Source organism: Anser anser (genome assembly GCF_964211835.1).
Source record: "Anser anser genome assembly, chromosome: 3".
NCBI classification, from domain to species: Eukaryota; Metazoa; Chordata; class Aves; order Anseriformes; family Anatidae; genus Anser; species Anser anser.
In genome coordinates this window covers 78,886,570-78,914,525 of record NC_139722.1, presented here as the reverse complement: position 1 = coordinate 78,914,525, position 27,956 = coordinate 78,886,570, and the positions used below count along the sequence as shown (strand labels likewise).

Genomic DNA, 27,956 nt, shown 5'->3' with positions numbered 1-27,956 from the left:
AATTCCTTGAAAAGGGAAGAGACAATGACATGAAAATGATCAGTTTGACATTTAATTCCCCTTAAAATACTGATTTTACTTGAGAATGCAGCACATCATCATACAGTGCATTACAACAAACAAGAGTCTAAATGGTCTCAATTAACGTAACACACAAAGCAGAAAAATCTACACACTGAAATTGTCTGAATGTGATGGACATTTTAAAAAGTTACAATAATTATTAAAAAGCTCTCAATAAAAAGTTTAAACACATTTAAGTTTCAAAAGGATATTTTGTACATTTTGGAAAAATATAACATTTACTTTACATAACTGAAACATAAGTTATATTCTTTGTAGTTTGTAAGCTTCCATTACTCATACATTCTCTCGTACATTTTCTTTTAATAGATTATTTTCTCCAGATTGTACATCTAATGCAAAAGCATCACTATTCTGAAGAAATGCTTGTTTCTGCATTAGTTTCCTGAAAAGTCCATTTGGATTTGCAAGTAGTTCCTCATGTTTTCCGCACTCAAGGATTTTGCCCTGACCAAGGACTGCAACAGAATCAGCATTCTGAATAGTAGACAGACGATGAGCAATAATTAAGACTGTCCTCCCTTCCATCAGCCGGTCCAGAGCTTCTTGCACTAGATATTCATTTTCAGCATCTAAAGCACTAATAAGAAATAAGCAGCAGAAGGGGGTGGAGGAAGAGGGGGTGGGGAGAAGAGGGTATTTGTTATTTTAAGGACAGGTTAGTTTTGTTTGCATTAGGCATATTTTGCTAAAACACCAAACACTTGACATGGTTGGTGAAGCTGAACGAATGGAACTGCAGGAAAAGTTACACGAACATGTGTAGTGCACACATCCAAGTTATATGAGTTACATGTTGTCATATGCAAAAATATGCATGAAGAAATAATACCAAATTAATTCAGTGAAAAAAGTTGTGCTGCACTACAATCATCTCTTTTACACTAACAACTTCATCATTTAAACTAAAGGTACAAAAAGATTTTGAAACATCTGCTTCAAAGCTAAGTTGCACATTACAGAGTTAACTGAAATACTGTAATATGCTGTACCAGCTATCCCTTCCACTCTTCATAAAGAAAGCTCGTATCACAGGTATCTTAATACATTTACCTAGAAAACACCTTTTTTTTTTTTTTTAGAAAACACCTTTTTTTTTGGGGGGGGGGGGGAGGAGGGGGATGGAGGAGGGGTGTGCAGGAGGGGTGTGCAGGGAGAAGTCAGATGCTAGATAATTTGCCCAAGGGCGTGCAGATAAAGGAGATGGAACACTACCCAAATCTCAGTTTTACAAATAGATCATTTCTAAGTTTCCATTTTCTTTCTTACCTTGTTGCTTCATCTAACAGAAGAATTTTAGGATTCTAAAGAAGAAAGTAAAATTGGTTACAGTTACACTTCGACATCTGAATATTCATATCAATAGCAACAGTATTCATACAGCTGAAAATTCCAAGTACATATTTCATCAAAAGAATTGGGTGTCACTCAAAGAAAGCATTACTTTAAGAAGACTACATGCTAAGAGGACAAAACAGAAATAACTCATCTTCAAATTTTGCAAGCTAAAGTAACAGAACATATTAACTGATCACTGTTTAAAAGATACAAACTAAACATACTGCAGTGGGAGACAATTTTTAATGTACACTCAGCAGCACTGCAGTATGATGTTCAATTTCCTATTCACTGCTGTTACACAGATCTTTCACAGGAGTTCAACTACCCTCTGCTTGTAGTCAGTCTATTACATATAACTGTCTAGAATCAAAAAATATCAAAAACCTACCAACAAGCAGTACTTCACCATAGATTAAATACATAGTATTTAAGAACTCTTCCCAATTAAAAAACAAAAAGACCAGCCGCATTCAAATACCTAAGAATTCTTTTCCGAACTACAGTATAAAATCCAAACTTCCTTCTCTTTCAGCTAAAATCTGAAGATTTTACTATCAACTTACTTGATCAAGAGACAGCACTGCACCCCAACACACATATCTCAACAACTCATTTTTTACAACTTTTTTTTTTTCTAAATAAAATTTCTACTCCTATGAGTTGTGCTTGATGTGAAATGCAATTGACTTTTCAGCATTTGTGGTAAAAGAGAATGGTACAATGAAAATTTCCCAGTAATCTAGCAGAACTAGGCATGCTAGAGTGCTATAGAGACCTGGGTGATTTAATAGGAATCTAGGTTGGCTTCAACAAGGCTCAAAGTTCCAGCTGAGTATCGGCTCCAGGCACACAGCCTGCCTTAAAGCTAAAATCATGCCAACCCTTGAAGAAAAAAAAAAGGCATGATGTTGTGCCTGAACTAATGTCACTCCAAATTGAGACCAGCTCCCCTCAAAATCAAGACTGGGCATCTATAGCACTGGTAAGCTGCAAGCCAAAAAAACAACCCATAAAAGATCTGAAGAGAGACTGAACAAAGTTATATTATGTAAGTTTACTAACACCATATTCTTAAAGCCTTCCTTCATCCTTGACATGGTCTTATGAAAGAAAGCCATTATACTGTGATTTACTATCACTCTTGGCAAGAACTATCATTAGAAAAACATGACTGAAAGACAGGAAGAAGCGCTTACATAAGTAAATTTTCTGTATTTAAACCAATCAGACCTTTCAAACTCCCTGATACAAAAGATGTAAATTTATATATATGTACATATATTTTTTTAAAAAAAGATTTTTCCAACCCTCCCATCGAAAGGCTTCCTCCTCTTTAATCCTCTCACCTTCCCCACAAAGTAGTTAAGTAGTTGTGCAGTCTTACCTTGAGCAGAGCTCGAGCAATAGCAATTCGCTGCTTCTGTCCACCTGGGGGAAAAAGTCAGTAAATTCATAGATATAAAGTACTTTTAACTGAAGGCCGGAACACAATTAGGCACGTGCAATTTAGGAGGGGAACAGAAATGTAAGAAGTATTTGTTAATATTTATGGTGGACTATGACTTGCAGAAAAGACTAATTAACAAAAAATAATAGAATTTTGGCTTCACTCTGTAGCAGCAAGATTTCTTTAGGATAAAATAAAAATGTACCTGAAAGTAGAATGCCTTTTTCTCCAACTACAGTGTCAAACCCTTTCGGAAAATCTCTGATAAAACTAGCAGCATTAGCTATTTCAGCAACTTTCTGAATCTCCTCTGCAGTCACTGTAGATGGATCCTCTGCACCATATGCAATATTTTCAGCAATAGAACAGGAGAACAGAATTGGTTCCTGAAAAATTCAAAGATGTACATAATATGTCGTATTTGTAATTACATGCACATATTGTCTATATTTCAAATAACATAAATCCCACTTAGAAGACCCAGCATTGTATGTACGTTAAAGTTCATTGATTTAAAAACAAAACAAACAACAAAAACAAAAACACAACAAAACTCTCCTAACAATAAAATGCGCAGTTGAAAAAAATAAGTATTTTTTTTTTAAACTGACAAAACATGACATAGCCCTCAATTCATAATATTTGAGGAAGAATTCAGAAAGATCTATTCATCCAAACATCAGAAAATCTCCCTTCATGTTTTACTACTTATCATCATGTACATACTGAATCTTCTCTTAACTACCTCTACATAAATTTTATGGCATTTCGTGCGTTTAATTAAAGCTTAAAATAGAATAAAGGATTGTCAGATAGGACAAGTGATGGGAAAATGTCTGAAACAAGGTAAGTCTGCTCTGGTATAACATAAGTAAGAAACATGCTATATAGTATGGAATCTCTGGTAACTCCAGCCTGGATAAAATGAAATACATTCAAAAAGAAAAATGTTAATATGCCCACAGGAACATCATTTTTGCACAAAAGCATTTGGTGGCATTACTACATAAAGCAGATGTTTTGAAATGCAATGTATACCCAGTTAGAGAATTGTGTTTGCCAGGAAATTACACTGAGCACAGGTCATTTTTCATATGGTTGTGTAAAATATGATTGTGTAACTGCCATTAATACAAAACATGACTAAATGTTAAGTTTTGTGTTGCTTTCTTCAACAAATCAGAGCAAACATCAAGGTACTTGAACCCATATAATTTGCGACAGTGTACTTCCCAGTCTCCACATGCACATTTTTCTTTTCAGCAACTAGTTTGTATCTCTCTAATTAAATAGACTACAGAAAAAAAACAGACTACAGAATAATGGGGCTAGCTCTGAATACTTATTTTTAGAATAAGACATGCATAACAACAGTTACGGTGAGAAGGAGGAGCTTTATTGTTTTCTCTGAGATGCAAGATTACATACTGCTAAAAACAAGAAAAGTGAGGCACCACAAGTTGCTTAGACAAAATTATTTCATTCATTTAGAATTTTTTTCTTCCTCACCTGACTTACTGTTCCAATCTTTGTCCTGAACCACAGTGGATTTAACTGACGAATATCAAAGCCATCAACAGTGATAGTACCTTAAATTAAGAAACAGTAAAGTCAAGTGTGTTCTGACATGTACTGGAAAAGAGGCGGAAAGAACAGTTGAGAACAAAGACCCCTGGGGAATCACAACCTGGCATCTTGTCAGGGCAGATCAGAAAGGCAAAGCTATGCAGGCACCACTGCAAGGTAATTGCACACCCCAGAGGGAAGCACGCTACATCAGTGGGATAGTCACAACAGGACCTCAGTGCAGGAACCCTCCTTGTTTATAGGGTGTATCTAAGGCACAAAGCATCATTTGTCAAATGAGAGCAACACTCAAAACATACCTGAGATAGGATCGTACAGCCTCAGGAGAAGGGATACAATAGTCGATTTCCCTGTACCACTTGGGCCAACCAGAGCCATGACAGAGCCAGCCGGAATGGAAAGGCTGAAATCTTTGAAAATGGATGCTTCTGGACGTGTCGGATATGCAAACTCAACGTTCTTGAATTCCAAAGCGCCTCTGAATGTGGATTTGCCTAGTGTGATTCCCTCTATATGACAGAATAAAATAGAAACATTTGAACAGAAGTAAAAATCAGCTCAGACCTCCTAGACCTGCTTTACAGATACTCAGTAGAAACATCTATCTCCTCATTAAACCTAGGGATAGCTGCAAGTCACAACACCGGCCCACAGGGATTATATTTCAGCCATGATTGAATCAGCGTGGGGCACTGCTCACACCTGACTGCAATTTCAGGTTGCTCACCAGCAGTGAAGCCTTAGGCTGCTACAGCAACAGGAATAATTTGCATCTTGCTAATATGTAACGACTATGGTGTTTGCTTCTAGTACAATCTGAATTTTTAAACATATTAGAAGCAATTTACATTTGTCAATTAGGAGCAATGAAATAAAATGACACACTGTTGAAGGCCAAAGTCCTGTTACCATAGAAGAGATGCAAAAAGATAAACATTGCAAATCCCTTACTGCCCCCTCACTGAGCCACAGTCACCTGAAATGCCCTCCCCTTTGGACAAGCGCGTTCACTTTTCCCTACCTGTTAATTGCTTAGCATTTAAGCAAAAACTGTCACTAGAACAAAATTGTTGCTAGGTTTGTGCATAAATGGCTAATTTTACGACTTGGATTTTTATAAATTGGAAAATATATCATAATAAATTCCGGACAAGAGAGCATTCAAAGTCCAGAGGCGTAATTCTTATGCAACAGTTCAGAGAAACTAAGGTTTCAGTTTGTGAAATACCATAACAAACCAGCATGAATGAATGATTGCCGAAGTTAAATAAAAGGAACTTATTTCTGGAACACAACATTTGACTTAACAATTATCTTAAAGAAGTACCACAGTACTGGAAAAAGCTTAAAAGTAGATAAAACAAAGAAACACAATTTCTTCAAGCCCAGGTATATCCCAACAAGACATGTCCATACAAAGTTAGCTAATTTGACAGTGGTGCAGCATTACCAACTGACAGAGTTTCGCTCTTGAAGTTCCTACCAGTTTTGGGAAAACTGGCAGCACCAGAGCAATACCCAAGCAGTGTTCAGCTAAAGCCACATCACCCCTGAGCTTTCATTATTTTCAGATGTAACCCCCAAGCAGCCACAGCAGATGGTATCACATGCCCATTTGGTTAAACAGGTAACTGGGAGAGGAAGATGGAGAGGGAACTCAGACACTGATCACTAGCAGTCAAGATTTTTACTAGCCATTCTGTTCATAGAGCAAGCCATTTCGACCGCTTCTCTTTCTCCCAGATTCCTTCCTCTTCCCCAAGCTTCAGACTTTCAGTTTAATGGTAGCAGCACAGAAATGGCAAAGGCAAGCACGTGCAATTTTAAACTCCTTCCTTGACTTTAAACTATGGACATACACATTGTAACTTGTTTGCTACCTAAAGCATAACAACCCATAAACCCTTTACTGGGAAGAGAAATGTATTTGCTAAATCCCTGCTAGCAGCCAAATCCTTACTATGTCAAACCAACAAGTAATCACTTATCTTTATTCTCAGTTACAGCTATTGCATAGTCTATTACATGGCCTGCAACACTGAAATCTACTGCAATACAGGAAGTCTGGCACCACAAGTCCTTCCTCTACATATTACTTGTAAAAATATCTAAAAGCTATATGCAGGATTGTGCTTGATTTATGTTTGGATTATAGAGACGGGGGAAAGAAAGACATTATCATCAGTTCTTGAAATATTTGTTGTCACCAGAAAAAATAATATAGCTGGAGTTCAGTCAAAATAAAACCTAAGCAGCCAAGACAGTAGATATATCAACTATAATTGTTCCTTGAGACAAAGGTTTATATCCTTTCTTAGGTATTTAGTTTATAGTGAAAGGAAACCTAAAAGAAATTTTCTCTAAGCCTATGCAACGTAGATGTCTGAAACGTTGTCCAATTTATTTTCACTCTATACAATAAATAACATTTTCTGGATTGGTATAATTAAACAATTCAATACCTTCAGGGGGAAAGCCAACTTCTTCCCCAATACTACTGCTTACTCTGCCCCGATACCACCATAAAGATGAAGACCACTGAAATAATCCATATTTAAAAAAAAATATCACATCCAAATGATGATGAAATCAACAGTTGCACTACGTCTACATAGGGCACAGCATGCTGCAGTGCAACACTGGATAATTCTCTGTCATGGTAGGAAGTTTAAGGTAACTTCCTTAGTAAAGACAGGAACGTCTAGCTATCCCTTCCAGTTGGTGGTTACCTCTTGCGCCAATGGGTTTTATTCTAAGTCTCTACTTCCATCTATTCGAGACAACGGTACTTTTAATTGCCTAAGTAAGGCCTTTATGCACTGAAAAGCATCCTACAGACACAGGCTTGCAGCTGTGAAGAGAAATGAGACAAAGCCCAGACTGTGCCTTGGTGTCAGTCAAATTAAGAACCCCAGTAATTCCAGTACAGGGAAACAGAAGCTGGGAAAAAAAAAAAAAAAAAAAAAACCAACCAACTGAAGCTGAGTATTTCAAAAACACCCCTCTGCATCAAACAACTCAAAGATAAAACTCAGTTCCCTAAACCATGGCTCACTCAAAAAATCTGTTAGGTCTGTTGAATGTTTTCTCCTCTTCCTCTTACGCTAGCCCTTACAAAGTTTCCAAATTAGAGAACCAGATAAAGATTAGAGAGTAACTACAGTGCTGACAGCTCACCTAGACTCTACTATATTGCATTTGTTATCAGCATGCAGAGCTGGACAAAACTTGTGTATGATTTCTGCTTAATGCAATGCAGCTGATGAAAGAAAAATTCACACAGAAATTGTCTTCTACAAGCAGCTCAGTGAACTACTTTGAAACAAGCAAAAGCCGTTTATACACTGGAAGGCATCGTGTGGCTTCTAAAAAATAGAGCTGTGAATTAAGTGTTGCTGACAAAAAAAAAATTACACGGGCAAAAAGGCAGATTTATAGATGGTGTTTGCGTATCTTCTTTTGGGAATTTGACAACTACATCAGCAAGTTATTCCTCTATAAAACCTAACACCTCTCAAAGGTGAGCACTTTTTTCTGTAAACCTACTGATAAAAACAGATGTGATTTCAGACATGCAAATCTATCTTTAGGCCTAAAGCAGCCCACAAAAAGTCAGATGTGAATGACTGATTTGTCACAAAAAATGTTTTTCTTCACACTCCCAGCAATGTCAAGGACATCAAGGACATTACCTCCCCTTCAAAACTTCTTTGTTCATGGCTTAGAACACTGTAGTTATATCAAAAAAACACTATGCCCATGGAACCAGGTCCAACACCACACATGCCAGGCAAGGAGACTGCCTGGTATGGCAAGCTGCTCATGCAAAGAGACCCATAACTCCCCTACCCATGGGTGATTTAGGTAAACCATGTGCCAGAATGGCTCTTTCCCCCTCTAAAGAAGAGGGCAATGTGGGCAGTGCTACTGCGAGGAGAGGGCCGTAAATTATTTCAGAAGTCACAATTGCTGTACCTGTACATCCTATGCTCTCCCAAGAAGGACTTTCCATCTCGGCTCCCTTCCTTCTTTTAATTCCCTAGTCATATCTTAGCCCCCCAACTCCTACAGCAGAAAAGCTAAAAGTTCAGTTTGGCATGCTGCTCAAGGGCATCAAACTGTCTGTGCTTGCAAGTGAGGTTTCAAGTTGACGCTAAGGAACCATTTTCACTGGATTGATATGAATTGTTTGCATAAACTTGATATACTCTTAATGAAAAATACCTGTTTTTGAAAGCTTCTTTTTTCAGACTGCTAATTTCTTAGCCATTAGAGATGCGCATGGTAAGCCTTTTAGTGAAAATATGAAATACAGCCATCTCATACAGAGCTCCTCCCTTCTTTTTCTTCCTTCCACTCTTAACTCTAAAGCTGATCCAAGAGAAAGCGGTGCTGACATCAAAGCAAGGAGCTAGAAATGAGCATGTCCTCAGTCACATAACTTTCAAAGTAATATATTTAAAAGCATATCCTGAATTAGTTAAAAAAAGGAAGAAAACAAAACAAAAGAAATTTTGAGCTTAATTAAAGGAAATTTTCATCATCTGTTTCATAGTTAGGAAAAGGCAGAAAAGTTACCATTGTATCTTGTTTCTTTCTGAAAATTTTAAGTTAATACTACCTTTAAGTATTACACACCTCTTTCTGAAGTACAGAAGAAAGTCAACCTATAAACAATAACAAACCAAGGACCCACCATTAAATGGAAGTTGGGGCTTCCTCTCAATAAGTTCCCATAGACGTCCACCAGCACCTAATCCTTTCATTAGTTCGGAATAAAAGGAACTTAGACCTAAACAAAATCAGAAGAGAATTATGAATGGAAGACATTAGGAGACATTAACTTTGTGTTATATCAACATTGAAGCATTGGACACACACAGGGGATCTCTTACTCCAATACATCATCAGACTTGTTGGTTTGAATCCTATCTAGTCTCACTTGAGAGCTACCAACAACCTTTATTCACCATTTTTTGTATCTTTGAAAAAAAATATCATTCTGAAGGAAACAAATTGAAGTTAAAACATCAAAGCTTGTGTCTATTCAAAAGCAAAGCATGCTTTGCGGAGCACTATCTGAAAGGTGGCCACACAAGGCACTGGCCTTGGCGAGAAGCTATCTACTTGGAAGAAAAACCCAAACCTTCTGCAGTCTATAGCACAGCATGGAGGAGAAGGCATGAGTCTCACACAGCCCCTTGAAACTGAGACACCCAGGTTTGCATATTCACAACCACTCATAAAAAATAAGATTGTATAATATGGACAGCAAATACTAAGTAGAAAATGTTTTCAATTTTTGCCACCTGTCTTCAGTGTTTGGTAGAAAACACTTACAGTAAACTATTGTAAACAGAAAACGCTTACAGCAAACACAAGAAGGGGCAATGTTCCAGATTATACGACGAACTTCACAGCTCACTGGATGAACTCCTGTATGTACTGATGATGACATATACTAAGCAAACTTAGCGCTCAGCAGATTTCTGTTTGTAGGTGTCAAGGAAGGCAGGCACCTTGTGGCACAACAGCTTTACTTCTGAGTCCCCATGATGTACATAATGGAGGGGCTGGACTGTACAGAGCTCACAGTTGACAATGACACAGTTGAGAGCCTCTGGGTAAGTAGTAAGGGACAAGCAAATGAGGTGGATTTTGCTGTGGGAGTCTATAGGTTACCCAGCCAGGATGATAACACTGATGATTTATTCTTCAAGGAACTGCCACCAAAACTTCAACCTTGAATATGGGGACAGCAGACTTCAGGTTGCTCAGGGAACTAGTTAGCAGGATTCCCTGGGAAACTGCTTTTGAAGGCATTGGGGTCTATCAGTGCTGGTCAATTTTTAAGTACCACCTCTTAAGTACATAGGAATAGGCAATTCCAAAATGCTGGAAGCCAAGCAGGCAGGGCAGAAGGTTGACTTGGCTGAGCAGAGATATTCTTCTATGGCTCAGACAGAAAAAGAAAGCGTACAGCCACTGGAATTGAGGTAGGAGGACTACAGTGTTGCTGTTTGCCAGTGTAGGGAGAAAGTTCAAGCAGCCAAAGCTCAATTTGAGTTGAAACTAGCAAGTACTTGTGGGGGACAATATAAAGGACTTTTTAAAACATGTTAACAGCAAAAGGTGGACCAGAGATAATATTGGTCCGTTACTTGATGAGCATGGTCACCTCACGAAGACGTAGACAAAGCAGAGATGGGAGAACAGCCCCATGGAAATGGGTCTGGGGGTTCTGGTCGATGACTCACGTTCAACTTGCCAACGGTGCACCCTGACAGCCAAAAGGAAAAACCTGGGGTTTATCAGGCACAGCACTGCCAGCTGGTCGAGGAAGTGATAGTCCTGCTCTGCTCTGTGCTGGGGCGGCCTCACATTGAGCACTGTGAGCGATTTTGGGTGTCACAGCACAAGGAGGACATAAAACTATCAGAGAATGTCCAAAGGAGGGCTACAAAAATGAAGGATCTAGAGGGGAAGATGCCTGAGGAGCAGCTGAGGTCCCTTGGTTTGTCCAGCTCAGAGCAGAGCAGGCTGAGGGGAGGCCTCATGGCGGCCTGCAGCTCCCTCACGAGGGGAGCGGAGGGGCAGGCGCTGAGCTCTGCTCTCTGGGGACAGCGACAGGACCTGAGGGGACGGCCTGGGGCTGGGACAGGGGAGGGTCAGGCTGGGTGTTAGGGAAAGGTTCTGCACCCAGAGGGGGGTCGGGCACTGGGACAGGCTCCCGAGAGCAGTGTTCACGGCACTGAGCCTGTCAAGTTCAAGCAGCACCTGGACAACGCTCTCAGACATATGGGTTGAGTTTTGGGTGGTCCTGTGCAGAGCCCGGAGTTGGACTTAACAATCCTTGTGGGTCCCTTCCAACTCAGGATATTCTATGACTCTGAGAATGAGCTCTGTGCAGAACTGTATTCCTCAATCACAGAATGTCCTTGGTTGGAAGGGACCTCTGAAGGTCATCTAGTCCAGCCCCTCAGCCAAGCAGGATCACCTAGAGCACATTGTGTAGGATGGCATCCAGGCGGGTTTTGAGTATCTCCAGAGAAGGAGACTCTACAACCTCTCTGGGCAACGAGTTGCAGTGCTCTGTCACCCTCACAGTAAAGAAATGCTGTGATATGTGCATATTCAACTCGTACTTCCTGTGCTTCAGTTTGTGCCCATTGCCTCTTGTCCTGTTGCTGGGCACAACTGAAAAGAGACTGTCTCTATCTTCTTGACACCCTCCCTTCAGATATTTATACACATTGATGAGGTCTCCCCTCAGACTCCTCTTTTCCAGGCAAAACAGGCCCAGTTCTCTCAGCCTGTCCTTTGTACAACAGGTGCTCCAGTCCTCAAAACATCTTCGCAGCCTTCCCCTGGACTCGCTGCAGTAGTTCTATGCCCCTCTTGTACTGGGGAACCCAGAACTGGACACAAATTAATCTTAAGTAGAATTTAAAAATATGTTTTTATTGCAGATATTAGTCAAACATATTTTTTAGTGTGCCTAACATTATTTTTATATCTTTAATATTCATTTTTCCCACATTTTCAAAGTGCCAGGTATCTGTTTGTTGACCAGACTTGAATGATTCAAAAAGAAGATAGGGGTTTTGGTGGTTGGAATGGGTGCCACAGCGACTTTGATATCCACGGAAGCAGGTTTTGTGAATTTTGCCTTCAGGCACATTTTGTGCTTCCCACGATATCAGGCTTTGCCTTAGAAAATAGGAGTACAGATGAGCTGCACTGCCCTGCCGATCTATCAGAAGCAACACTCATTTTAAAGAAGAGCCCTTCCAATCAGTTATCAAGCTTCAAAGTACCTTATCTTCATTTTTGCCTGCATGCAGTAGTGAAGACTGCTCTCTCAAAGAGATGAACAGTTTGTTTCTGGGCCAGTAGATTACAGAGTCTGAGCTTCAGAAAGGAGTCAGCCAGAAAGGTAAAACAAAAGGTTAGCACCAGAATGTAGTGTTCTGCTGGCATTTTATTTACTTTTTCCAGCTCAAGACGCTTTTTATATTGAGTTACAGGTAAATTCTACATGCCTTTCTAACTAGACTGCGTTTAACACAGGAAACCATTTTAAAACAAACAAACAAATACTATTTCTTTAAAAAACATGCCAAATATCTTAGTTTAGATCCAAAGAAAACAAGAGCAATACTTATCTATTGCATATCCACATTGAAAAAAATAACCTCTGTATTCTTTTGGGAACATATAAAGCTTACATTAAGTTATAAATTACTATTTTCATTAACTCTTCATAAAAAAAAGTATGATTTCTTGGGAAAATCATTTTGAGAAGACGTTTTAAGTAAGCCAGATCTTTTAAGAGCTTCTTCCCTTCCGCCCCCATACTGACGGTAATGCTTTGATGTGAACAAGATCTAATTTCTTATTCCATACCTCCAATACTTATTCCAACCCAGAAGGCATACATAAGGAACGAAGAGAGTTCACCAACTGTCATGTAGGCATTGCCCATCAGTAATCCTCCTTTGTACAAGACTGAGAGGACAATTAAGTTTCCAGAAAGACCAGTCTAAGGAAAAACAAAAAAAAGGAAAAGTGAGATTTGTCACACACATCCTAAACTTCATCCTCTAAAATGCTGTTTCAGAATTTTCCTTCTAATAAAACAATTCCCATACTAAGTGTATATATAGTTTTGGAGTACTAAGTTAAATTCAAGCAAAACCAACTCTAACCCCAAACGAGCTGACAGCCCAACAGAACAGCCCAGCAGCACTATGGTGTGTTATCCAACAAGTGTTCAAAGAACAACCCCACCGCCCCTTTTAAGAAAAAAAAAAAAAAGAAAAATCTCATTCCTCGTGATGGAAAGGAATGCCAAACATTGGCATAATTCAAGGAGCAGAGTTGATAGTCTGCAGTTAGGCTGCAGTTTTAACTGTTAAATGTATTCACTGCAAGCGGTACAGAAAAATGCAATCCCATCCCCCCTCCCCTATCCATGCACTCCCCAGTTTCCTTGGCACGGGTGCTCATCTCATCAGGAAGCCAAACCTGTAAAACACCAAAGGTGGGTGAAAGGTTTCCACTGGTTTAGTTCCCTGAATAAAAGTTATGGGCTTAGATAAATAGTGCCAGGGAAGGTGTGGGGCAGAAATTGAGGCTTAAACTTGCTTTATCATACCACTTCATCTTGGGGTGCAGTTTCACAGCAATTTAGACTGATTTAAGTACAGTATTCCCACACTTCTATGTAGGTTCAATTTACACTCAATTCATTTATTTGCAGATTTGTAAGTATCCTCGTGAATATTAAAATAATTGATGCTTGGAATAGCATGGTTGGTTTCTTTCATCAGGGCATACTTACTGCTCCAAAGAAGCCTGCCCGAGCTAGTGCCTCTTTTTTAGCCAACTGTAGCACATAATCAACTTTATTGGTGTATTTCTGCATTTCAGCCATTTCTTGCCCAAAGGCTCGAACTGTTCGTATGTTTCCAATACGCTCTTCAGCTAACTAGATTAAAGCAAAAAACAAAAATACACGCAGACACAGAATTTTGAAAGTTCATATTATAGACCATTCGAGAGTTAAGCCAGTATCTCCAAATACATTCCTTCGGATACCACTGGAAATTTTCTCGTGCCCTCCTTGCAGTTATTTCCTGAAACAATTCCACTCATTTAAACAAAGCAGCACTGGGAATTAATTTAAACTAGTAATGCCCCATTCCAACTCCGTATTTTAACTTATAAACAGCAAAGTAATAATTCTAAAATGACCTCAACTGTAACCAGTTAGACTAAGTTGTTAATAGACATTGTGATGGTCTGACAAAAAACAAGGCCCCTTTTGGGATTAAAAATATGAGATTAAAATATAATTATTCATCCACACCCCATTCAACCTGAAGATTTGAATAGAACACTAAAATTGCCTGTTCATGTGAACTCCCATGCATGGTTTTCAAAGACGTGAGCTTCCTTTTGATATAGGACAAGGGAGATGAATAGAAGAGAGAACTGTTGTACTGCAGAGTCAATTTACACAAGTCCTATTCAGGACATTCCAAGTTTACAACAGCTGACAACTACGGCTATTTTAACTATGAGTTTGATGGCTTCAAGCTAATAACCATAGTCCGAGAAAAGTGTTTGTCAGACCCAGGTACTAAATTACACAGGGCTTCACAGATTGATTTTTTTGATGCTGTCACACAGTTCTAGCCTAATCTCCTTATCCTTTCCACAATGCACATTTCTTAATTCCCAAGGCACCTTATGATGTATGGATAGTGGGTTTTTTTGTTTGTTTCCCCACCCCACCCCCCAAAGCACTGTTGTTTTTGAGATCTATGGATAAGTGTTAAAGTTTAGCTTTCACACTGTCCAGGTGCAAAACTACAGGCACAGCAGGCCTTAGGGCAACGAACAGTACAATTATCTTCAGAATATCTGTAACTTCAGAGATGCTAACCTAAGTACACTAGAGCAACTTTGAAGTTAGCTAGAAAGTTATCTGCTACAAGATTACCTGTGTTGCTTCTGCAAGAGAATCTTGGGTCATTTTAGTAAGTTTTCTCAAGTATCTTCCATAAATCACAGCCAGGACAGCCAGGGGTGGCACAATGCTCAGAACAAATGCAGCAAGGCTAGGAGACACAAAAAACTAGAAGAAAAAGGTATGTATCAGGGGTTTATGTTCAGATTAAAAATAAGCCACTGGAGTACTGAATTGCAGCTTCCCTCACTAGAGTTTTCTGAAATTAGTAAGATTGTAATTTAGTGCTGCCACGCTTTCATTTATCATGTTTTATTTCTTCCAGGCGAAATATCTATTCCTCCATAGCATTTGGGGAATGTATCCCATGGCTAGAACAAAGGATTAAAAGTCAAGTGGTCTGGATTTCATTTCCAGCTTTCTCAGTGGTTCGCTGTGTGGGCTTAGCGAAGTGTCTCAACCTGCCAGTAAACAAGCCTACCAGGAAATCTCCTGGGAATGCTGAAAGACACAAGCTATTACATAGTTTCTAAAGTGCTGTCACAACTTTTAAATAAATGGTGTAATACAGAAAGTTCAAGTAGAGAAACATCATACAGTACTTTGAGGTAACTGAGGAACAGGTAGAGTCACCAGCACTCCTTGGCACTCATGGTCATAACCTGGAATAATGGATTTAATGTTGCAAAACCTTATCACTCGTAACAGCAATCATCATTAAAGCTCCTAAATGGATTCTTTTCATGATTTCTTAACATTAGATCTAATATGTTTTCACTTCATTTTGCTTTCTGTAATCAAACCAGACAAATCTCAAAAAAAAAAATTTTCAAAATTGATTTGACAGGCTTTATAATTATTCTATAATAATCCCTCTTTCTAGGTAATCTTTATAGTCCACTTTTTAAGACTGCATCACAGTAGCATTTTTAAGCAAGGTGCTTTATATATGGTTATTCCAGTTAACTTATGGTACCATAAACCTTAGACTCTATTGGCTTAGATAAAGACAGAAAACCATACTTGTTATCAGCAACAAAGCATTAAAGCTTTAAAGCTTCATAATGGAAACTGTTACCTGTTTCTAATAACATCAGTCTTGGAAGTTTTTGTTTGTTTATTTGTATTGAAATTTTTTGCTCTCTGTTTTTATCACTAGGTAGATGGCAGAAGTTACCATACTTTCATTCAAGATAATTGCCACCAGCATATCTTCTCTCAGATAAGCATAACAAAACTCATACCACAGAAACCAACATGGGAAGTCAGACTTTTATGTAAACCAACTGACCACTGCGGAATATTGACTGGTGCACTGCACCAAAGTTTTTGCTAACATGCTTTCTACCTAAATATAGCAGCAAGGGACGTGGTTTAGTGATGGGAGGCTGATGGTTGGTCTTGGTGATCTTGAAGGTGTTTTCTAATTGAGATGATTCTAGGATTCTATTATATGATTCTATGTTCTTTATTAACAGATTAAAGCTGAAAGACTACCACTCATAAAAATCTTCAGTGGTAATTTGAAGTTCAGTGCTGTTTTTGCTCACCTAGGCTTTACCCAGAATCAACAAACTTCAACGACTTTCACATCAGGCCCCTCACACCTTATTCTACCTACAATCATGGGAACATTATCACTTATTTTAATATCTTCAGTAAGAATGGAGTTCAATTATTTGTCTACAATTTCACTTGATAAATTAGGGAAACAAGAGTAGTTAATTTCAAACCTTCGTTCTCCATTTTTTGGCTCCATATTTTGGCTCATGAATAAACATCAAGTGGCTATAAGCACACCATCTCTTGCAATGCAGCGCACAAAGGTTATTGTATGCGTTAATAACGAATGAAATACACTTGGATCCAAGAACACACAACAGTTGCTGGACTGAATGGCATTCACACATTACCAAACAGAAGCGAAACAAAGATGAAACCGCAAGAAGCAACAAGCAAGGAGGAGACCACCCTACCATCATTCCAACCCCCACAGATGCCTGAGCTGCTGCTCTGAGCCCATCGGAAAGGTTTTCGGTCAGCGAACGGCCCAAGAGCGCTGTATCTGAAGATAAGCGGTTTATCAGCTCTCCTGTTCTGGTCTTGTCAAAGAAAGCAGTTTCTTGCTTCAGAATAGAGGAGAACAACGTTGTTCGCAAACGTTTCACAATTCTTTGTCCTGTCAGAAACAGAAGGCAGTCAAGCATGGCATACAAGACTTTACACACACCAGCCATATAGAAATCGCTGAACTCTACAACACTGAACCAGTCATGTTACAGAGTTTTAACATACCACTGGAGGGGGAGCTTTGAGATATCACGTAACAGTAAACAAAACTGAACAATTATTTCAGCATGCTTATCTTTTCACTATTAATATACCTTTGATCTGGTAAGAAAAGGTACTGATTCCATGACAATTTCTTAGCCGGTGCCAAGAATTCATTTCAGATCACTAGATATGTTGACTCTGTGAAAACAAGGTAACTCACAGGTCCACTTTTTTGTTTTTACCTGCAGTCTGCATGAGGTAGACACGAGTAGCATTAGCAGCAGCACCACATAAAAAGATTCCGCTCAGCAAGGCACACAGGCTGGACAGGCTGTCCGTGAAGTCTTCGCTGGGATTTGTGTAAATAACGTCAATAACTTTCCCCAGAAAGAAAGGGGCTGACATGGTAATGACACTGGAAACTGTCAGAAAGCCAACAGCAGCTGCAAATCAACATGGAAAAGGCAAGGAAAAAGAGTCTGAATTTGCAAGATCATTAATAATACATATGAAATACTTTTTCTCTTGAAATTTCTATTAAGCTCGTGAGAGCCAGCACTAAATAATCAACATTCTTTTAGGCCCCATTCTGAATGGGATATTTTAAGTCACTGTAGAAATTAACTTAGGCAAGGTACGTATTAAAATCCTGAAAGCCTCTCCATATAATCACAGCCCTGGAATTGTTCCTTTTGTCTGACATTTCCCCTTACGCTCGACAAAGTTAACTTTCCACACTTAGACAGCACAACAGTCAGTAAGTTTTCCATATCTCACAAACAATCCTTCACTCCAGTTTGGTTTGTATTTCATTATTCATGTTTATTACCATATCATCATATTAAGGCTTCCAGTAGTCTGAGATAACAATGGACTGAAGTAAAGATCCATTTGAGAACCTTCTAAACCATACAATTTTATTTGCAAATAAATGTGTTTTACTCTTGATGGGCAAGAATTTAATACATTTTTGTTTTACTCTTCACTATTGCTGGTCTCAAAGAAAAACAGTGTACGTACAAACAGAAGTCTGTTGGAATTGCAAGATCACCTGTGTAACTGTTCGAAGTTGTGTCACAGCGTATTAAAATTGCACTGGACCAAGACTTAGCCTTACGAACTTTATTCTGCAAAGAACTTTCCTGAGCCAAGAACACAGCTTGATTCTGAGAAGGCAAGCCAAGCCTGAAAGGCTGAGAGCTAGAAAAAAATCCTCTTGATTGGAAACTGAACAAACCTGATATGAAAACCACTGAACCACAACAAACAACGCCATTTATACAGCATAATTTTCAAACAGCCAACCCCACACTTTGAGCAACCATTCATGGGACTACTATAAAACTACTAGCAGATAATGTCTTTAAAGGCAAAAAGGAACTCTGTTGCAAATCCTGGAGTTGTCCCAGTTTTCCTTCCATTTTAATGAGCTTCTGTTATTGCTTTTATTATGACAAGAGCAGAGAGCCCCCAGCAGTGCACTGCTGTGAGCAGTATGCCTCACATCTGTCACAGAGGCTGTGATGCCCCTTACCACCTCCACACACACACACGGAAAGCTTTGTTTCAGTTTTTACTTTAAGCGTAAATACAGCTGTGCATTTATGATGAAGAATTCAAGATATAAAGAACTGCATACCCACCACCACCTGAAGCAAACGCTTTAGCTTGAAGCTACAGAAACTGTACAAAGCCAGAGTAGAAAGCAAACGACTGCTGCTGCAAACCTATGTAACCCATGACACAGACAAGTCTCATGAACATATTATTCAGTAGCTAAAGCTTCACACAAACAAGTGACCTTATTAGCAGGCTGGCTGCAGGGCTGTATTCAGGTTGTGAAGCAGCAGGGAAAAATCCAACAAGGCTGGGTCATCTCCTGGCAGGAAAAGCTGCTCTATAAGACAGGGGAAGATGGTCAAAAGCATTGCTTTTACAGTCACAGTGCTGTGTAGCAGCTCGGTGTCCATGAGTCCAGCCCTTTTCTCAGGTATGGATGGAACTGGACAGCTACATACATAAATATTCAGCAAAGAAAAAGGAGCGTACAGCTAAAATTCCTCTACGCCTGCCTAGTGGTACAGCATTCCTGACTTGGATTTACCTTCAGCTCTTCTTCATTTCATGAATAGCATGGATTTCACTGTAATTACCTCCAGCAGCTTTAACTGAACTAAAAGTAAATACCAGTACCTAATGCAAACTGAAGACTACTAAAGTACTGCAATATCAGTCAAAGTGTCAAAAATATACGGGAACACTGCAGCCCTGAAAATGAAGGCTCACACAATCCAGAGTGTTATTTTTAATTTTCCCCTTAAGCAGTATGCACGTCTATAAGAATTTAATCACAAATCACATGCAAAATGAGGTTCCATAATTGAAACTCTCACTTTGATTACACCAGCGGAATAACTAGAAAATTGCACAGATGCCAAGCTGTTGATCTTTTTTTTTTTTTTAAACTGTCGACTAATTAAAGAAAAAGTAATCAGCAAACAGTCCTATCTCCCCGCTCAAAGAAGAGCTGTCACTGTGATAAGTGGCCAAAGGGAGGAGTACGAGGTGTTCAGCAAGCAGATACGAAGACACTTCGGTGACACTGGAGGCTGTCATTGACAGAAAAAAAGGTCAGAGTAAACTTTATAGCATTCATTTCACACAGCCTACTCTGTTAGCTAGAAGATTGTGTCAAATGAAATAGTGCATTCTGGAAAAAAAATATATAAAAACACATATATATTTAGAGAACATCAGTTTTGCAGGCTATGAGATGAAAAAGAAAATGTGAAGCCAATCAATGGGACTTACAAACCCAGAGCTATATCAGGTGGACAACAGAGGCAAAGACAAGGCGACCTGGCTCCAGGAGCAGCTGAGAAGCCCTGCTGGAAATCTTAAGCAAACATTTTGCTCGTCTGCCTGCACAGAAACCTAGATGGCTGTGCAAAGTGATGCCTTTATCACTGCAGAGATCAGCATGCTCTCTATTAAAGCTAAAGTGTGTTTGCTTTTTGACAGCAGATCTGCAACTTCATTTCACTACAGACACACTCTTGGCACAGAGGACTGGCCACCAACTGATAAACTGGGGCATTTACAAGCAATAACAAGCCAGAGCGATCAGAAATCTCTCTTCAGAACAGGGACAGAGTGACTCCGAAGGGTCATAATACCCGTTTTCTACATGCAAGAACACCACCAAGAGTGCTATGAAAATCTCTAATTTTGCTGGTCCTTACCAGAGCATCCCTCACACCCCGTACAGTATGTGGAAGAGTACAAAGCAAAGAAACAGCCCTTCTCCCAGAAAGGCTTGCAAGCAATTTTAAACACAAATAAGTAAAGATTTGACCTCAGATGAATTAAGATCATTCAAGTCAATCAAGGGACAAAGGACATTAAAACAACGCAATAATGATGCTTGGCAACACATGTTGACACAGCAAATGAATGCAGTACCTAGCTTTTCCTATTCAGTAAGGTTACAGATGTTACCTCCTGGAATATTTCATGCATTTTCCTGGTTTCATTTGAACATGAGCTGGCAGGACGGAGCTCTGCATTTGTGAGAGATGCTCTTCTAGTAGAAACTGAGAACGCTTGTCCTTTACTAGTTATCCGTGCAGTTTTATTCAAATACATAGGGACTTTTTAAGATTAACACTGAATTTCCACAAATGCATTTGGAGTGGTGAATAAAGTCTACTATTGCACACAAACGGAGATCAGGCCATTCATTGCTATTTTATAGTAGAAAGGCCCACTGATAAATTCCGTGTTTGTTGGGTAGCTGAAGTACATTTCTGTCTGGGGAATCCTGGCCACAAGGAATTAGTTTTGGATTATGCAGGAAGGCTGAATGGCTGTTATCAACACTGTGAAGAGGCAGTTCTGCAAATAATGATTTCAAGATAGAATCTTCTTCCAGAATACACTGTCAGCAATTAAGGATTTTCTAACAGTCCTCTTTAGATCATTAAAGAACAACTCTAATACTGTTCTCGGGAGAAATACAGTGTGTGTCTGACAGCACAGCTGTATAAGACATATCCAGTACATTCTGGAAAGCTGCTAGCCCTTTTAGTGCAGGTGTGTTAATTTACAGGTGTGGTCAATATGCTGAATCTTGCAAGTTACTATTTTCTGTGATGTTTATGGGGTTTAGAAAAATTTTATTGGAGGATTCTAAAGACAGTTTGATGTGGTTATTGGATCAGTGTTTTTTTTCTTTTTTTTTAAGCACAAAAGAACAGTTCAAGTTTTGAAACGACAAAGACTTTTTTTTCTTTGGTACACCAACAATACCGTTGCACAACTTAAAATATCTTTAAGACAGCTCAGGAAAAGGCTGGCATACTGTGGGTCATCTGTCTGACCAGGATTATACAACAACAGTTTGGAGAAACTCTCAGAGAAAACTGCTGTGGAACAGAAATTAAATGAGATGTTATTTCAAAGGTATAGCCTGTCTCTCTTAGGAATAAGATCAGGGTCTGAAGGGCACAGAGAGATAGATGCCAGTGCTGGAGAGAGCCCCAGAGTATCGGCTGGGTGCATCCCTTGTGCTCAGCACATTTACATGATGCAACTTAGGGAAGTCTATCATCTTGAAGAAAGCCTGCTCTTCGAGTCATGACATGTTCGGGATTCACAGAAATCATCATCAGGAGCTCCTCACCGAGGCTCCCGTGAGCAAGCAGGACTGACCTGCCAGGAGTCCTTTGCTACAGAGCAAACGAAATAACAACAGGCTACAGAGGGTTTGTAGAAGAGCTTTCAGAGAAGATACTTAACGAGAGAGGCAGAACACAGTGGTTTGAGGAAGCCCAAGCAAGGGAGGAGCAAGTAGGACTGCTGCTTTGCACAGGAGAGGAGGAGGAGGAGGCAGCAAGGCCCGCGGCCTCCCTGAAGGCCCTTGCACAGCTGTGCAAAACCTGCGCCTGAGAGCAATGACGGAGGCTTGACTCGAACCGACTGTAAGGAAGCGCCTGCACTTTCTCTCAAGAAGTACGGTATCTCTGTTTTACAATTCGTTGTTATCAACATACACGGTACCTCAAGCTGGTCTTCTAATACACCCGCAAAGAGCCTGTCACAAACAGGCCTCTTCTTCACCGTATTCTGCCTTCGTGGAAAACCTTTGGAACCCACACACAAAACGTAAAACCACACACACAGAACATAAAAGCAATTACTTTGCTGGGGCTAGGGGAGAGGAAAAGCTTATTGTCCTATCAAAACCCACTACAAAGGGATGGCCCATTTATTTACCCAGGCCAGAATCCCCTGTATGTTTTCAGCACCTTCCCTGGGCTATTATTTCAGGAGAATAGACCTGTCTGTAGTTCAGGTACAGCAGAAGTACAGAGTTCACTCAGAAAAGCAGGAAAGTATTAGAAGTTTCTTAGTATTTACCACTATACATTAAAATAGCTTAAACAATAAATTATGGGCTCACAATGTTTAATCAGAGATATTTAAAAAACAGACTTCCTTCCAATAGCAAAGTATTTAAAATTTCTATTTTGTTTTCTCATGATACTGATTTTCCTCAGCTATAAAAATCAGCCAAGCTTCTAACCACCAAACATTGGAAAGTCATAAAATAACTCCAGGTTTGCAGGAGAAGTACGGCTTTTTTTTTTTTAAATTTACTTTTGACATGTTTAAAATGAAAGCACTTAACTTGTTCATATTTATCTTGTGTAGAAGACGGTCTTTACGTCAGACCAATCTAGCAATTATTCCTTCTATCTTCACAGTTCACTCAAACAGAGAGTGCAGCAAAGACATTTCCCAGACAAACAAAGTCCTAAGCCCCTAATCGATGACAGAGGCCAGCAGCTACTGTTTCTGCAACGTCCTAGCGAAACAGCTTCACTAACAGTTCCCCACCAACTTAAGATAAGGAACTGTCACCAACCGGCCAAAGAAGTTGATTTTTTTTTTGTGATAAAGCTACAAGGCTGCTCAAATCTTTTTTTTAAGCTCAATAACAAACCCCAACAAAATCAGAAGAAAAGCTGGGGGGAATTCAGAGAGGGAACTGAGAGGGAATTCAGCCTCTTCAATTTCTACAAAAGGCACACGGCACATGAAAAAACAATCAGCACGTTACCCCTGTAAATATCATACATACAGTAATTACAATTTTAAAACCACAAGAATTGCCTTCAGAAAATTCAAGGTAAGGCGCGATTGCTGAGTTGCTTTTAGACAAGCAGACCGCTTTACAGTATCACAATATAGTACCAGAAAACAGTGGCCACTTATGCGGACTTGAGAAGTGAACCTCAATTTCGGCCAGGAATGTCCCAGCTACTGGGTGGCAGCATGAAACAGCAAGATTTACAAGCGCCGGGTTCAATCCAAGTTCCGACGAGAAGGGCATGCTGGTGCCTCTAAGCCTTGGCTCCCACCAGCTTCCTTCCTGTTATGCACAGTACAGAATTAATTTGACTCACCATCAAGGTTTTAGTGAGTGTGTGAAAACTGATTTTTTTCAAAGGCATGTCTGTCTTTTAGTTAATTTTTAAATGGAGAAGTAAACGCATATCTTTAAAACGGAGCGTGGATTGCCTGCTGATGTTCAAAATCATGCTGCAAAACTTGGAAGAGCAAAAGTTTCAAAATTAAACCATGCAAGAGTTACTACAAGCTAAATACATATTATTTGCCTGATTTCACTTCCTAAAATAACTAAAAAAAAAATAAGTTTTCAAAGATACTCCTACTCAAGTACTTGACATAATGCTTGTACAAGATGACATTTTTTAATAACTAAAATTATGGTCTTCCGGTAGTAATACTCAGAACTGATGCGCTCCATATTTCTACCTGCATTCTGTACAAAAAAAGATAAAATAAATTCAAGCTGTTCACTACTCCAATCAAAGGAACTAGTAAATTATTAAAATAGTTTCTGAACTACATTACAAAGAAATGTAAAAACTTCAGGTACTCTTGGGTACAATATTTTGATCTTATTTTTTTTAAATCGTCTTTCTTTAAGAATTGTTTTTTATAGCAATTTATTCCTTATTAAAAATTACAAAAGGAAAATCTACAGCAATTCAAGTATTCCGCATTCAAGTATGAGAAAGTGCATCACCTGGCATAACTTCAAAGTACAGAAGAAACAGATTATGAACAAGGCAGCATTCCTCTCATTTCATGGCAACCCTAACTCACAGGGAAAAAGCTACTAAAAAAGATTCCCAAAATTCTAAAATGAAACTTACAAAATAACACTTTGAGCACATCTTTAGAGAAGACCTGAGTACAAACCGAACCTTCTTACTTCGATTCAGTCCGTGTTATACAGGAAAAGGGCACACTTTGCTGTTGGATTAAAAATTTCTAAATTTCTTGTGCTTACCCTGCAATTCAATAGAGCTATTGTTTACTTGGCGTGCGGTTTGGATGAAGTGCAACAGACAGATTCTCACAGGGAGAAACAAGGAGGTGGGAAGAAATAAAAAGGATCATTTTGAAAAGGCATTTTTGTGGCCTCGCAAACATAGTGGGATTTAGTAATTTCAGTGATGGCTATATCCTGCTCCCTGGGAACTGAATTTAGCTGAAGACACCGGTTTACCTGACTGACTGCACAACATTAGATAAAGAATTCTCGAAACGACTCTCCACCTTTGTTAAATCTGGGAGGTATTACAGAATTAAAAAACTCGTAATTTCACTGCACAAAAATGTGGCCACTAATGGAGTAGATTCCCATTGTAGTATTTAATCATCTTTTTACCCCTGTTATTAAGAACTACTAAATTTAACAGACATGTCCTGTTTAAGCTGTACCCAGCTCTAGGAGTAACTGAGGATGAAAGATAGGGTATATCACGCTGCGATAAGTGTGCGCGTGTATTTTTGGCAGTACAATGTTTGGTAATTTTCACTTCTATTTTCCCTTCTAATGGACTCTGGAGGGCCAGTACCTCCTTCTGTGAAGGAACTATTGCAGGGGGTGCTGCATGCCAGTACACAGCAATGTCAGGCCAAAGCACACCACTGCTTCCTGAGACCGCAGACGGGGAAGAGGCTGTGTGTAAAACAAGATGAAAACACCTCCTCTGGTGCCAGCCAGGGCAAGTCACCTTCCCCTTTGCCTCTGCACCTCCTCAGCCGACACCATGTACCCCCCCTGCACCCATCCAGGTGAACCTCGTCTTGCACAAGCTGCTCTTCCTCACAAATCATCCTCCCCTGCTCCCTAGCCCTGACATCAGTGCAAGGGCTCCATCCTCTGTGGCTGTGAACTTCAGGGTGGGATGACACGGGGCAGAACAGCCCCTGCCGCCCGGTATTATGGAAGAGCTACACGACTCCATGGGGGCAATGCCATAAGCCTGTTACCAGCCACAGGCTGCGTAACCTGCAGGAGGTCTGGAAGAGCTCAACTTTCTTGCAAAACAAAACTGCACCTGTAAGCTTCTTAAGAGATCCCATTGCATTTGCTACATGGGCTTGAAGAGGAAATTAAATGTTTCACCTAGATTCATTGTCTCGCACTGTGAAGCCGTTAACCTTTCTCTTTCCTTAGAGAACACAGGTAAAAGATGCTGAGTTTGTAAGGACTAGTTTTGTAGTATAAAGATATTACAGGAACAAGAGAAAATGTATTTTAACATGTGTTAGATACAACGCACATATGTGATTTCCTTACAACCACCTACAAGAGCATTTTTACCCATATTTTTTATTCCCGCTCTCTAAAACGACCCAAGGTACCTTCCTTGTTTGCTTTTCCATCTTCTCACTCTATTACAACTTCACAACAGAAGTTTTGCTTTAATTAATGTGTCAATAAGGAAGAAAAATTTTACATAAACTCACTTTGTTCCCAGAATGAAGACAAACAAAAAAGTAGTTATTACTTCTGCATGTTCTGCACCCCCCCCCCCCCCATTCTCATGAATTGGTATTATCAAGTTAATTAAAAAAAAATAATTCAGGCCATTTTGTTATCTCAAAAGATAAAATTGCATGTAGCTGATTTTTAGTAACTGCGGCAGTCAATTTACTTAGATAAAAACATCAGGATACTGCACAGGTGATGGATACTTAGCCCTATTTTAGAACACAATTGCACACTATTGTACTCAGTGGTAAATTGAGTTCTCAGCTAGCTCTGAGCCTCTGAATCCTAAAACCCTTCTTTAAAACAACTGGGCTCTTTGTTTTTGCAGGTTTTGCATGGAAACAAACAAGAACCTCACTGGAACTCAGCAGGCAATCTCTGATCGGTTCTTCACCAAAATCCGAATAGGCTGAACATTAGTTACTAGCAAAGGGATTTTAATTTTTAGTTCATAAGCCAGCAAAGAAAAATAACTGCGAGCAAGACTGAAGCCTTACTGAACACCACTTTTACTCCCTTCATCCATCAATTTTTCCCTGCTTTCACCCCGCACACACGAGACAGCTGCATTAGCTGCATGAAGCAGGTGCTCATGACATAGAAAGACCATTTTTTTTTTTTAATATTCATTTGGATCCAAGTTATTTTGGCTGTGTAATGCTAATACATAAAGAGGTTCTGTAGCTACCCACTATGAATAAAAACTTGCAAGAGTATTTCACATTCCTCAAAGACACGTCTTCGAAGAAGCCTACCCACCGCACCTCTTCGCTGTTACCAAATAAAGGTAACAGAGAGGAACACCACTTATCCACAGTGGGAAGGAACTGCTCGAGTGCTTTGCAGAGCCCTAACGCTGCCACATAGCACACACATGCCCCACATAATTAAGGCGTTTTATGTTTTGCAGCCCTACAGGACTAATGCCGCCACATAGCACACGAGCTGCACACCATTAAGGTGTTTTAAAAAGCAATAAAACCCACAACCGTTGGATATCGCCTTTTTACGAGGAGCTATTATGCCATGATCCCTGCGAGAAGGGATACCGCGAGCAGTTTGTTTCTACTCGGTGTAGAGGACGCTGAGCTGTGAGAGGTGCAATACGTGACTGTGGAGCTTGACTTCACCCTAGAGAAACCCAGCAGAAGTAAAGCATTTTAAAAGCATCTTCAAAAGTTTTAGGCGAGCAACTCCCGGCAAACGTAACTCCGACTGCTGCCACACAGACACCCTGCGGACTCCCACCGCACAGCCCCGCGTTGGCCGCGCGGGACTCGCCGACCTCTCGCCTCCCCCTCGAACCGAGGATCCGGAGGGCGGCTGCGGGCGCCCCCCCGCCCCGCCCCGCCCCGCGGCGCCCCGCGGCCGGTACCTGTCAGTCTCCAGCGCTCGGGCTGCGCCAGGGCCAGCAGCCTGCCGGCCGGGACCCGCGGCGGGCCGCCGGCAGCCTCCCCCCGCCTCGGCCCGGGCGGCTCAGCGCTGGCGGCGCTGACGGGGCGCGGGGCGCCGCCGGCCGGCCGCGGCGGGGCGAGGAGGAGGAGGCGGCGGCGGCCCGGCGGGCACGGAGGCGGCGGCCCGGGGGGCGCCCCGCAGGCGGCGGCGGAGCGCGGCGGGGCGCTGAAGGCGGCGGCCCGAGCCCACGGGGGCGGCGCCGCCCGCCGCAGCAGCGGCAGCAGCCAGGGCAGGCGCGGCGCGTAGCCCGACATGGCGCTGGTGGCGGTGCCCGCCGCGCCGGTGTGCGGCAGGAGGAGGCGCCTCGCAGCAGCAGCCGCCGCCGCCCATGGGCCGGGGGCCGGTACCCCCGCGGCGGCCCGGGCCGGGGCCGGCCCTGCGGCGCGCTGATAAGGCTGCGGTTGGCGGCCTCCTCCCGG

The 27,956-nt window shown here is 40.6% G+C and overlaps 1 protein-coding gene across 1 annotated transcript; it reads right to left on the bottom strand.

Annotated features, from left to right (window-relative positions):
- Positions 1-36: 36 nt before the first annotated feature.
- Positions 37-27,956, bottom strand: ABCB10 (ATP binding cassette subfamily B member 10). The gene is made up of 13 exons (XM_083831077.1): positions 27,458-27,956; positions 17,450-17,650; positions 16,910-17,112; positions 14,967-15,101; positions 13,803-13,949; positions 12,866-13,001; positions 9,156-9,251; positions 4,759-4,968; positions 4,382-4,461; positions 3,078-3,258; positions 2,810-2,853; positions 1,354-1,388; positions 37-664 (listed from the first exon to the last, which is right to left on the bottom strand). Exons 1-13 carry the CDS (start codon positions 27,789-27,791, stop codon positions 361-363), a joined length of 2,106 nt encoding a protein of 701 aa, XP_083687203.1. The 5' UTR covers positions 27,792-27,956; the 3' UTR covers positions 37-360.

Bases quoted from the DNA above. Each gene is read 5' to 3' on its own strand.
- ABCB10 (XM_083831077.1), bottom strand. From the start codon at position 27,791: ATGTCGGGCTACGCGCCGCGCCTGCCCTGGCTGCTGCCGCTGCTGCGG. The intron at 15,102-16,909 runs GTAGGGTGGTCT...TTTTTCTTCTAG, and splicing joins CTGTGGGGGTTGGAATGATG to TTTTTTGTGTCTCCTAGCCT. The intron at 3,259-4,381 runs GTGAGGAAGAAA...TGAATTTTTCAG, and splicing joins AGATTGGAACAGTAAGTCAG to GAACCAATTCTGTTCTCCTG.